Source organism: Aquila chrysaetos, chromosome 10 (assembly GCF_900496995.4).
Source record: "Aquila chrysaetos chrysaetos chromosome 10, bAquChr1.4, whole genome shotgun sequence".
Taxonomy (NCBI): Eukaryota; Metazoa; Chordata; class Aves; order Accipitriformes; family Accipitridae; genus Aquila; species Aquila chrysaetos.
In genome coordinates, this window is record NC_044013.1 from 10,411,112 (window position 1) to 10,424,456 (window position 13,345).

The following is a 13,345-nucleotide window of genomic DNA, read 5'->3' on the forward strand; positions in this document are numbered from 1 at the left end:
TTAATCAATTCATGTAATCAGTGTGTCAACAGATGAAGTAAAATGAACTGAAGTTGCTTTTTTTTTTTTTTGCCTCTTTGTAGGTCCATGAATTCCTTTTTGATTATTTATCTAATAATCCTCCTCTTTGAAGCCATTCTGAGCACTATTTTAAAGTATGCATGGCAAGCTGAAGAAAAATGGGATGAGCCTTGGTATAATGGAAAAACAGAGCATGAAAGAAACAGCAGTAAGGTAATGTAGTTCTACCCAGTTGCATATCTGAGGAACCTTCAACCACTGTATACTGAATATGATATTTATTATGTCTCTATTCTTGGATATAGGTGTAACTACCACATGATCCACTTGCAAGTCTGTGTGCTGTTGTTTCAGTATTTTTGAGATAGTCCTATGTAGTTTCACCCTTGTGTAGAAATATCTTACCTCTGTTACTGGTTGGACTTTTTCTTCCTTTATGAAAAGACCAAGCCTTTTGAAAATTTTGGGGTTTGTTAGGACATATTTCTGATGTTCTGTGATCTTACTATAGTTACTGTTCTTTTGGGGGTCTTTTGTCATTCCTTAAATGAAAAGAGGAGGAGGATAGCTGTTCTTGTGCACCTTCCATTGCAGTGATTTCACAGTTCAGGCATTTTAGACATTCTGTGATGTTGAGATTGTTCAGACAATTTTGTAAGGCTGTAATTTTGCTCAAGCTCCTGCTTGCCTTCTCACTCTTCTGTAGAGATTGGAGGGATACTTTGAAGTGTTCCTTAAGTCTGCAGTTCACAGCATTCTGTATTTTTCTGTGTTCTGTTTAATTCTTGATTTCTGTACAAGTCCGCCTTCTTCCAAAGCAGTTCAGGAGCTGGCTAAAGCTGATTCTAAGAAGTAGAGGGGATTTTCAAAGCACAGAAAAATTAGAAATCCAGTTTCCACATGTGATGTGGTGTCAGATGTTTAACACCCACACCCCCCTCTCACCTTCCTCACCTCCCAGAGAGCTGAGAATCGAATGTGCTCACTAAATGCAAAAAGGTCCAAATTCCAAGTCAGGAGAGTTCTGTTCTGCTTCACAAGTAGAGCAAAATTTACGATTAGTACATAGTGGTTCAGGAAGGAAAAAGAAGTAATTTGAGAATGTCTTTGATTCAAGGAGAATGAAGAGTTTACTGGCATTTCAGTAGAACATGCAACTTTCTCAGAAGCTTGTCATGCGAAGTGTTTTTGGGGTTTAACTGGAAAAAATATGTTTATCTCAATGCCGTGTTTTTTTTAAATTACTAATTCAGGTTATCACTACAGTTATCAAAACCTTTTCAATGTATTCTAAAATAAACTTATCTGAAAGTGTCACTGTTGAAAAGTACTAAATGAATTTTAAAGTTTTCAAATTGTTTAATGACTTTTGCTCTTAGTACCTGCACCCACTTAACACAGTTTCAACTGTTTGAAGCAGTCAGTTGAGTAAATTCGTGGCTTCTCTTAATTTGAAGTAGTTGCTGTGTAAGTTAGACTAGCCTGTGGAGCCTTTTCAATTCTGAATAGAATCAGGATGAGTAGTTACTCAGTCTTTCCATTCCTTTACCTTTGCCTTCAGGAGCGTACAGAGCCATCTGTGTTTCTCTTTCTATCATGTCTTTGTTTTTCTCTCTCCCTTGTTTACTTCCACAATCTGCTTTGCATTTCTCAATATGCTGACGTGCTTACCTCAAATGCTTTCTCTGTTCATCTGTCCTGTATTGTGCACATTGTTATTTAATAGACAGTGCTTGAAGAAACTCACTAACCTTAGTAATTGTCAGTTCTTCTCAGTATATCTTCTTTTACATGAATTACTGCTCTCAGTGTTTATTTATCGTTTCTGGTGTAGTCTGGAAGATCTCTTGAGGCACAGAACTTCCTGAGGTTTTTGTCAGACCCCTTAATTATTGGTACTGACTTTCATTAAGTAGTTGTAGCAACGCTCCCTAATTAGCGAGAACAGACATTATTTAGCTTTGCAAACTGTTGACTACTTTTTACTTCCTTTCTTCAAAATGCTCTCCTATACCAATATCTGGTAGAGTTGGAGGAGATGTTCCAGTTTTTCTCATCTCTAACCTGCCTTGCTCGATATTCAAGTGTTGGCAAGAGTCTTCCCAAAGTCCAGTTTAGATACTGAGTTTGTTGTGCAAATGAAAAAGAGGCTGCAAAGAGACTGTAATGTTGCATTTCAGAGTTTGTTAAAATTGTTATACCTAATAAAGAGAAATTTCTATCCTATTCCATAGCTGTTTACCTGAAATGTATGTGTCAAACACAATGATTTCAAGAGGCATAAAAGAAGTCTGTGCCATTGAAATCCACAGTCTCTTTCTTGTCATGTAGCCTGGATCACCCATGTCACTGGGGAATGCCAGTAGACAGGAACCCTCTTGTCACTCTGCTGTCCTAAACCAATACAGAATACTTGCAGATTCCTCTGACAACATGGAATATCAGTTGTTTGCCTTCACCATTTAATGGTTCCTTAGAAAAGCCTATGAGTTATGCTGTTTGATGGAACGGGGAATGTGTTGGTTTTTTCAGACCCAACCCTTTCAAGAGACCTGTTTGAAAACAGAATCACCATGACAGTTAATATTAATTGGCAGCCCTCCTGACAGATTCAGTAGAAAGGACAAAAGTTAATGAACTTGAGGATTGAAACATCCAGTCATAGCTTAAGGCAGTCTTTTTGCATCAGTCTGAAGGCGCGTTACTGGGGCAACCTGGAAATGCCGGCATTGTCACTGTGTGTGTTCTCTCCTGTGTATGTGGGACTTGGTCTCCTCCGGCTCTGTCAATTTGTCATTTTTCATGCATATTGAAACATAACTAAGTAACCATGTTTCACTTAATCACTGCAGTAATCTTTACATTTTCTCTTTTTCTCTTGTAGATTCTGAGATTTATTTCAGATTTTCTTGCTTTTCTGGTACTTTACAATTTTATCATACCTATTTCACTTTATGTGACTGTTGAGATGCAGAAATTTCTTGGATCTTTTTTTATTGGCTGGGATCTCGACCTCTATCACAAGGAAACAAACCAGAGAGCACAAGTAAATACTTCAGACCTCAATGAGGAATTGGGACAGGTAGAGTAAAAAACTACGTTGTTTCTTTTTTTTTTTTTTCCTCCTCCTGTTTTCTACTTCTTTTTTAATATTAAAATTCATTACTGCAGACTTTTTATTGATTGTGCTTTGATTTCTGATTAATTTAAAATTAAGGTGTAAATATCTGATGGCAGTAATTAAAACTTTTACATGATCAAAAAAAGGTGTGTAGTGGACAGTGTGAGTTTTTTTTTTTTTTTTTTTTTTTTTTTTAATTCTAACAAATATATGCAACTCCAAGTCTCTTTTTGTTTTATTTTACAAAAGGTAGAGTATGTGTTTACAGATAAAACCGGTACATTAACTGAAAATGAGATGCAGTTTCGGGAGTGCTCCATTAATGGCATAAAGTACCAAGAGGTCAATGGTAAACTAACTCCAGAGGGGTTTTCTGAAGATTCTCCAGATGGAAATAGGCATAGTTTGGTAAGACCCCACCCCCCCACCCCCCCCATCCCCCCCTTAGGCATCCTAGGTAGAAAGTGTTTCATTTCAGAGAAATACTCTTCTAGCAGTAGCATTTTTTTTTAAAAAATCACAATTTCTGAAAAGTGTGAAGCTATTAAGTGTTACTGAACAAATAATATTTATTAAACATGTTGAGATATGATTATTTAACATGGAATATTTGGCAGATTTTTAAGTAAAAACATATTCTTTTATTAAGTATGTTCAAAACTGGGTTCATATGGAAATGTTACAGATGAGGTTTTTTCTTTCTTACAGATGAGAGAGGAAGAACTCTTCTTGAAAGCAGTTTGCCTTTGTCATACAGTGCAGATCAACGCAGATCAAACAGATGGTGCTGATGGTCCCTGGCATGCCAATGGAATAGCATCCCCATTGGAGTATTATGCTTCTTCACCAGATGAGAAAGCTTTAGTTGAAGCTGCAAGCCGGTGAGTTGTACTGCCAAAACTATCTAATGTAGAAATTGCCTACTAGGGCGGGCAATTCATAGTAAAAGCAACCTTAAAAGTTGCTCAGAAAGACTGTAAAGCCCAGGGCCTGGCACTGTCAGTTTACTATGAAAACATACGAAAATAAAATACACAAAAACCTAGGCATGTTATAAAGTGATTATTTAAAATATTTATGGAAATCCTTGAGAAATTACAGTGGACAGAGTATGTTGCTATTAAATGTTGTAGAAAGTGGGCATTCTTCGTCTTCTCTAGAAATAGAGAGCAGTAATGGGGTATAAGAGCGCTGGCCCCCCTCTCTCTCCCCTGGCCCCCTCTGTCAATAGGCATTATGTCTAAAGTGATGGTTAAAATTAATGTATTATTTTTCTTTACCTTTTAGGGTTGGCGTTGTATTTACTGGAACTAGTGGGGACAGTATGGAAGTAAAAAGTCTCGGAAAACCAGAAAGGTATTCATTTTTATTCCTTGTTTCTTTTGAAGGACAGAACAGTAGTGAAGATTAATATAATGTTCTCCTCTTAATCCTCTCTCTTCATAAGAAAACCTTGCCTTTCCACAGCGTGCTCTTTTTAATGCTTTTCCCTTGATGTCTTCAAGACAGCTTGCATCTTATTCCTCACCAATTGAAACTGAGATGCAAGAATTGTGTGTGAGTTACTCTGTGTAGGTGTGTACTATAACAGTTTGTATCTTTGCCCATTCCTCGAACATTGAGACTGTAGTAGAGTTGGAAAACTGGATTGCTTATTCAAGTCTTACAGTTTGTGCTTTCAGCTCTAGAAGTTCCCAGAATCAGTCTCGTGTCTGCGTAATCTAATTATTTTAAACTTTCCCAAAATGAGTAGAAATATTATTGATAACTGTGTATCTGTCATATGTCATAACACCTTTTATCCATTTGATCTGTGTCAGTTAGTTGGCAGTACTTTAAACTTAAATGTCTAAAATTAAGTTTCTAAACTAGTGGTAACATAATAAAAAAAATAGTCCAGTTATCAGGGAACATACGCTCCTCTTTGACTGTGTAGATTGTTTACAAGTGCTAGAAACAAAATGTAGTTTTCAAAGTTACACCTGAAGTAATGATAGAAGGATAAAGGAATAGGTAGGAGCTGATTGTAATCTCCAGATGGAAAGCTAGTGTTCAGGAAACTATTCCTATTGGTAGAAGAACCTTTTATTCTTATAGAATGGAATTAAATATATATAAAGTGATGAAAAGCAATCAATTTCAGAAACACAGATAACATTGTTGCTCAACAGTGGTAGCATTACTTTTAGCATTTCTATATAAAAATGACACTTTGGGGAAAGCTCTGTGGGGTAAGACTCTATTTATAAGTCATTGTCTTTGGAAATCTATTTCTAAAAATGTTTTCTTCCCTTTCCCTCTTCTATTAAAACACAAAATACAGGTATAAATTGCTTCATGTTTTGGAGTTTGATCCAAATCGCAGACGAATGAGTGTCATTGTAGAGAGTCCCTCAGGTAAGTGATCAGAAGTTGCACAAGCTGCAGTTGAGAACTTCTTAAATAGTATGTATTCTTAATTTCCTTTCTATTTTACTTTTTAGGGGAGAAGCTTTTATTCACAAAGGGAGCAGAATCTTCCATTCTTCCTCGTAGTAAGAGTGGAGAAATAGACAAAACAAGGATACATGTGGATGAATTTGCTTTGGTAAGTGTATATGCTTGCCCAGCTGATTGGATGAAAATTCTTCCAGTACGAATTCTGTGACTTGAAGTGAACAAATTGCAGGTGACGCCTTCTTGTTAGATCAGAATCTTGCCTACTCTGAATATAGTCTTTTATTTTCTCGCAGAAAGGACTAAGAACTTTGTGCATAGCCTACAGAAGATTCACACCTGAGGAGTATCAAGAAATTGGCAAACGCCTTCATGAGGCCAGGACTGCCTTACAACAACGGGAAGAAAGATTAGCAGATGTATTCAACTTCATAGAAAGGGATCTTGAATTACTTGGGGCTACAGGAGTAGAAGACAAGTATGCAATGGAGTTTCTGCTAACTACACTGAAAAACATAGCAAGTTTAGGATTTATAACTGAAATATGATGTGTGCCATGAAAAATTCTTCCACCACAACCAAAAGTTCTGTGCTATTCTTGTTTAGTATGTTTACCTCTCTGGATTGAGGAGCATTCAAAACACGTTGTACCAACTGATTTTGGCTTAATAAGTATGACATACAGTGTGCTTCATTAGGAAAGATTTAATGTATGTGAAATGGAATAATTACAGTAAATATTTAGGGTAACAGCTAATTCTTTGGGAAAACTCCTATACATAGCTACTTTGCAAAGCATTCTGCTTGCGTAGTGGGTATTTTGTAAGTCAGAGTGTATTGTACACTGGAGTGTACAGATGGAGCACTTAGAAGCATTTCATGCACCACAGTAGATAGTAATTGTGGACTGTTTTAAAGCTTCTCAAATGCAGCAGTGGTGCCTAATTTAAATTAAAATATGCTTATTAGAAGTATTTGATCACTTAGCAGGTTTGAAGTTCAGGTTTTGTTTTATCAAGGCCTTCATTTTATTACTGGTAACAGAATGTCATCTGCCAGACTATGATTCTCCAGAAATGTAAGTAAAATTGGAAATGCAGTCTTAAATCATCATGACAGTGAGGTTACAGGAGTAACATGGAGTCACAGTGTGAGCTCTTTTTTTGTTAAGTGTTGTAAATTGGTTATTTAAGATTTTTCTTGTTTCTAGACTGCAGGAGAAGGTCCAAGAAACTATAGAAGCGCTCAGGTTGGCTGGTATCAAAGTGTGGGTACTCACTGGAGATAAGCATGAAACGGCTGTTAGTGTCAGTTTATCATGTGGACACTTTCATAGAACCATGAACATCCTTGAGCTTGTGCAACACAAGTCAGACAGTACATGCGCAGAACAACTGAGGCAGCTAGCCAAGAGGTAAAATATCTGAGTTGTTGTTATCTAAGTGATCATCTTAGCTTGGTTTTCTTTTATTTTCAAATTTTATGACAATCACTTTGATGTATGTGCCAAACACATGAAGTTGCCTTTTTAAAAAATTTATTTAGTGATATAACAACAGACTTGAAGAACCAGTGTGTCTAACATGCTAACTTCTTTTGTTTATTGTATGGGCAACTGCATAGTTCATAACGAAATTAAAATTTTTCCCTCACACCAATACAAAGCCAGCTTTTTTGTCCCTGAATAGAATAAAGGAAGACCATGTTATCCAGCATGGACTGGTTGTGGATGGGACCAGCCTCTCTCTTGCACTCAGGGAACATGAAAAACTGTTCATGGAAGTTTGCAAAAACTGTTCTGCAGTGTTGTGCTGTCGCATGGCACCCCTTCAGAAAGCAAAGGTAAGTGAGAATGTAATCAGATTGTCTTGTAAGTATTTTTATCATGGATTGAGGAGGCAAGGATTTCTGGAACTGCTCTGTTTGTTTGCGTGACCTTTTGTGTGACTTTTGAATCCTTGTTAAATTCAACTGATCTGGAGTAGTTTGCTCATAAGTTTATACATGCGTTTGTGAAAATTTGCAAGTGGATGGAGAGTGTCAAAATACTGCCACCATGTAAGAAGGCAGCTAATCTTTAATCAGCCTCTTGAGTGTTCTGTAAGACAGTAGGAGGTCCTGATCACCTCATGCCTTTGCATTGCCTGTTCCATCACTTTTCCAAAAGCTAAAGCTAAGAGAGCTTAAAAAAAAGCTAAATTGAAAATTCATGAAGCTGTAGGGAAAAAATATGCTTTTCTAAAGATTTAAAAAATACCCAAGTTTGAGGAAGAAGTAGGAGGGAAGGGTACCTGAGGCTAGTCTCTGTGGGAAGTTTGCCTTAATGCTCTCTTCTAAGGCCATTTTTCCTTCACGTGTACTTAATTTTACTCAAGTACAGGTCAGATAAAATTAAAATTCAGCTTTTGTGATTTTTTTTTTTTTTTCTCTAGAAAGTGAAGCTCTGAAGAGCTATAATATCTATTCTTTCCTTTTGAAATTTTCTCTCATTATTTTATGCTTCTCTTCTTTTTTTGACTAATATTCAATTGTATACCTCTACTGGAGTATTTTTAAATTTCTTATACTTTTAGCTTATCTGTATGCTTTAAAGGCTTTTTGTATGTATTTCTAGTAACACTAAACCTCTGAAGGGACACTGTTGCCCACTCTTATTTTTGCGCCTTGTCAAAAAGAAAAGGAAAAAAGACATCTTTTTAACTTAAAGCACTAGGAAACACTTATGTGAGGTAGTAAATGTGCAAAAGAGAGCAGGCTATTTCACTATAGCATAAGTGACCTGTTTTGAGGTCACTCTTCCTGCTTCCAACGTTTAGCCAGACTTCTAATGCAGCCTTTAGAATCACTTCATTATAAAACTGTTCAGCCGTGTTAAAAAAAAAAAAAAAAAAAAAAAAGGTATAATATGAGTTTCAATAAAATGTTAAAAGGAAGTTGTTTGTAACTACTATGAGAAAAACAATTTGTTGGGTGTATCTACTTTATGTACACTTCCAGCTGAAATTTTTGCCATCCCCTCTCTTTAAGGTGTAGCTTTTTGCCTATGTTGTGTCCTTGTTCTTATTTTGTCACTTAACTTGATTTATCATGCATTTTGTACTGCCAAATCTGGCAGATAGCAGCCAATAATGCTTTCCTTAATTCTTATCCTGTCCAGCAGATAATCTCCATTATTTCCTGTGTTTTGTCATGAAGTATAGTAAAACCTAATTTTGATGGCAGTGACTTAAATTTTAAACACTGAAGTATATAAATCACTGAGACAAATGGCATACAACATGGGAAGTAAGGGTGGGGAAAGAAGTGTATGGCCAAGTAGTCTAGCCTTGCATTTGATTTTCTGCTGTAGGCACCCTTTTTTTGAGGTTTATTCCAAGGTTAAGCTGGAACTCGGCTTAATATTTCCCACGTCTTTAATTTTAATGCTTGTTAATATATGGCTAGTGGTCTTACCACTTACTTTTGTATATTTTATGGCTCGGAAACCTTTTTGAACATCTTTCATGTCAGTAATTCAGAGCTGCTACTGATTGCAGCTGTTAAAATTTGCCAGAGGATTTGTCTTGACCTTTTCGTGTAGATGTTTGTCTGTCTAAATTACCACAGTCTTTGGTATGTCATGAGGACTGATCTGGGTGACATACTGCAGCCTTGCTACCTCTTTAATGCTGCTTACTAAGATCTAATGCTAAATGTACTTTAAATAATTACCCCCTAGGAATGGGGAACCTTTAAACTTGAATATTAATACTGGCAATTAGGGAATGTATTCCCACAATCAGGTGGTTTTCTCTGAACTGTGGACTGTATTTAATCACTGTTGTGTTCCTTGTGTGAAGTGAGTTACTGCTCCTATGAATCAATGCACTGACTGCCACCTAGAACTCAATTATTTGAATACAGTTGTTTGTGTCTATTTACCTTCTGCGATTGTTGCTCTGTTACTTCCACTTTGGGTTTTCTGGAACTTCTGGGGGGGAAAATGCAGTATTTTTTCGTAGATATCTTTTGTTTTTAGAAAGCCTTCTGGATCTGCATTCCCACCTTTACCTCTGCAGCTCGTTTACGGGTGATTAGTGAAGCTTCTACCTTTAGTTAGAGCTCTCTGGGAGGTTAATGAATTACTAATTCTCCTTAACCAAAAGCCTCATCTGACTAACTCCTCTCTATTTAGAATATTGTTGGCACTTACATTAAAGATGTGTTTCCTTTCTGTGAAGAGCGGGATATCGCTGCTCTTCTTTTGAGGATTTTAGAGCACTGTATGTAAACAATTTTTTTCCTCTTTCTGTCATTTCTTCTTCTGTGACTTTTCCAACTGAGAATACCCATTGGTGATAATGAAGTTGCTTTAAAAAGAAACTATTTTCCTTAATAACAGCATGTAGCGATCTTTGAGCTAATATATTGTTTTTTCAGATTCTTCATTTATGCTGATCACTTCCATTAATTGAAAATGTGAAGAATCTGGGCAAGTCTAGTAAAGGGCACTGAAACTGGATTACTCCTTAAGTAAATTTTCAGTTCCAACTTCTACTTGACTGTTTTATCATACAATAAAGCACCGAATTAAGAGTTGTAAAGGAACAGCTAAATAAGAACAGCAAAATAAGTGCAAGGCAGGCATAGTATTTAAATAAGGCTTGTGCCCCAAAGCAAGCAGCTTTCCTAAAGGAGCAATGAATTGGAGCATGTGATATGCCAAAGATGTTTTTTACCCAAGCGTGCACATTCATAAAACATATTAATTATATTTACAGGTAGGTAATTAAGATACTTGGGAATTAGTGACATTAGTGGGTTTGTAAGTAGACTATGTGTCTAATTTGAAAAATTTCTGCCCTTTTTTTTTTTTTTTTTTTTCCAGGTAGTGCGACTGTTAAAAACGTCTCCAGAGAAACCTATAACATTAGCAATTGGTGATGGTGCTAATGATGTGAGCATGATACAAGAAGCACATGTTGGCATAGGTAACTTTCTTTTGTCAGAAGAGATAAAGGCAAATAAAATGCAAATTTTAGTAGAATATTAGATCATGACTAGTGTTTATAAACAGCTAAACTTATAACATTTTTGCACCCGTGAATGACAGGGTGTTAATCTGAGTCATCTGTTGTAGCAGAATTTTAGTGAAATTTAAAATTTAAGGCTGTTTGCTTTCAGAAGTCTTAGGTTTATTGTGTAGTCTACCATTTATCAGAGGTCCTGCTTAATGTTGCCTTAAATACAGCAAAGATTCTCTCTAACTAGAATCTCAGAAGTACTCTGTTTCAGATATTGGAAGTGGATATCTCTAACTTCAGACATTGTCAGGTTCTAAGTTCCTGTGTAAACTTTACCTTTAAACGTTCCTTTGTGCTAAACTGCCACTGTTTGCACCACATCTGTATCACTGTAGAAATGCCATTTGTGTCTAGTTTGTCTTTGAGGAGAAGTTTGTATTTGAGAGACTGTTACTGATTCTCAGCTGGGCTTGGTAGTTTTCTCTGTTTATATGGTTTTCTGTTATTTGGCCAGGGCCACCTTTAAACTTTTTTTGCTGCTGTGTTATATAACTGAGTACAAACCAAAACATACGTATAACTGAATTGGTACCCATCACATAGTATTTTGGTATGTCCTTTACTGATTTTGTGGGATGGTGTTTGTTACAGTAGTAAATGCTGAAGGTTCTAATGTAAGGTATTGGTACGTCAGGATATTCAATCTGTCACCCTTTGTGATTAAAAAGGTATATGTAATGTTTATCATGTAAATCATGTGGCCGTGTGTTTTAAGACCGTGGGTATAGCCTGCTTGAGAAGGTTGCAAGCCAATAGCAAATTAAGCTTTATTCTACAGCTAGTTTGTCAAATAACTGAAGCTTATGAAAAATAAAATTATCCAAGTTTTTATTAATTTTTAGCATATTAGATATTACATGTACGCTGGTCAGAACTAGCAAGTCTTTGCCATCAAGAGTGATGGGACCTCTAGACTATTTTTTTCAAGGGCAACCAGCACTTTTAAGTGTCTGGTGTTCAGGAATCCTGGGCCACTTTTCTTTTACAAAAGAGCATTTTGTTCTCTGTGTATGCTTATCCTAATCTTAATAATAGTTTTTAGAAATGAATTTATGTTCAGCTGTGACAAGTGACAAGCATTGTCAGCACATCAGTTAAGTAAACTGCTATTGTAAGAACAGCATTTCTATTACTCTGCTATTGAATATAGGTCATATATTATTCCTAGAAAGTACTGTAAGAAAAAACGCTCTGAAGTAAAAGACGCTAAGTAAATTGATAATTGATGATGGATTGAGAATGGTTTGCTTGATTTGGGAATTTTTGTTTTGTATTAGTGTTATTAATTCTGTGTCTTCCCATAAATCTTTTCTTAAGCATAGCTTATGTAAATAGTCTTTTTTTTCTTTTTTCTTCTTTTTTTTTCTTTTTTTAAATTGAATCTGCATCAAATGAGCAGTTTCCCTTAGTTGTAAGTGTCTGGAATAATGTCTTCTTTTGGAACTGAAAGTTGCTGAAGTCTTTATAATGTTGAAGTGCAGGAAAATAGAACTGTCGCTTCCAATGTATGTCGTTGTTTGAGTTTTTTTAAACTCTAATTTTTATAATGTTTAACCTTTTTTCTGTTTTGTTTCCCAAATATTACAGGAATCATGGGCAAGGAAGGAAGACAAGCTGTAAGAAACAGTGACTATGCAATAGCGCGGTTTAAATTCCTCTCCAAGTTGCTTTTTGTTCATGGGCACTTTTACTATATTAGAATAGCAACCCTTGTACAGTACTTTTTTTATAAGGTAAGTCTTCAAAGAGTGCCAGTGAAGTTCACAAAAAAAGTGTTAACTTTCTCCCAGCAAGAAATTTATTTCAGATCTAAGATTTTTGTTGGAAACAGGTTAAATATCTCTGTTCAAACATGTTTTCTGGGCTTTTTTTTTTATATTTTACAACCAAATGCAGTAGTTTAACTGTGAGATTTTTTAGTACTTCTGCCTAGAAATAGGTTTTAAATGCCACAATGAGTTTGCCTAGGCTGAGGCAGACATGTTTGCTCTCTGAAAGCAGTATTACTAGCTTGAAATTAAATGCATTCTTTAGCAAGATGTAAAAGTATAATCTTTTTGTTTATTGATTTAATATGAGCCAAATCCATTCATCTTCCTTAAAACGAAAAAGGAGCACAGGAAGTAGTTGAGGGAGGGAAGGGCTGGCAGAAAGTGTGTGGGGAGAAAGCATGCTCTTTGCCAGCAGGCTCACCTTAAGAAAGCTTAACAGTCCCAGCCTTGACTTAAGAAATCCTGTGGTGAAACACTGCAAGGGAAGTAAGCACCAGGGACAGAGTTATCTCTGGGTACCTCTCAGGCAGCTATGGGCGTAGAGCAGCAGGGTGAGCTTAAGCAAAATGCTAGAGGGAGGAGTGGGGGGACGAGCCTGGGAGCTCAGTGCTGGGCCGGGGTGTTTGAAGTGCTAATAACATTGTCGATGGGGTTTGGTTTTGTTTTGTTTCCTTTTTTTTCCATTGATCATCGGTTTTGATACGTGAACATTTACTATCTTACTTGACATCTATCTGAGATTCTAGCATTGGCCACCAAGCCACCTTTATCTTCTATTGTTTGCTTTCATTTAAAGGTAACAGCATGGTGTTATGTTTTGGTTTCTGTTTTGTCTACCCTCATGCAAAAAGCTCAAGTGAGCAGGGCACAGGCTTTCTTGAATGAAGTGTGGAAACTGTTTTGCAAAGAAATTCTTAAAAAGAAACTGAGGG

General features: G+C 36.3%; 1 protein-coding gene across 12 annotated transcripts in view; it reads left to right on the forward strand.

The window, feature by feature from the left end:
- Nucleotides 1-13,345, forward strand: part of ATP11B (ATPase phospholipid transporting 11B (putative)) — a 72,808-nt gene that overhangs the window by 31,657 nt on the left and 27,806 nt on the right. For all 12 annotated transcript variants that reach the window (XR_003925309.1, XR_003925308.1, XM_030027540.1 and 9 more), the window contains exons 11-22: nt 84-234; nt 2,906-3,103; nt 3,392-3,550; nt 3,851-4,023; nt 4,430-4,498; nt 5,466-5,539; nt 5,626-5,729; nt 5,875-6,056; nt 6,789-6,992; nt 7,267-7,420; nt 10,446-10,548; nt 12,229-12,374. Coding sequence is in view for 10 of the 12 variants with exons in the window: in XM_030027540.1 (XP_029883400.1) it covers nt 84-234; nt 2,906-3,103; nt 3,392-3,550; nt 3,851-4,023; nt 4,430-4,498; nt 5,466-5,539; nt 5,626-5,729; nt 5,875-6,056; nt 6,789-6,992; nt 7,267-7,420; nt 10,446-10,548; nt 12,229-12,374 (1,717 nt within the window). In the remaining 2 variants the exon portion in view is untranslated. The remainder of the gene's footprint in view (nt 1-83; nt 235-2,905; nt 3,104-3,391; nt 3,551-3,850; nt 4,024-4,429; nt 4,499-5,465; nt 5,540-5,625; nt 5,730-5,874; nt 6,057-6,788; nt 6,993-7,266; nt 7,421-10,445; nt 10,549-12,228; nt 12,375-13,345) is intronic.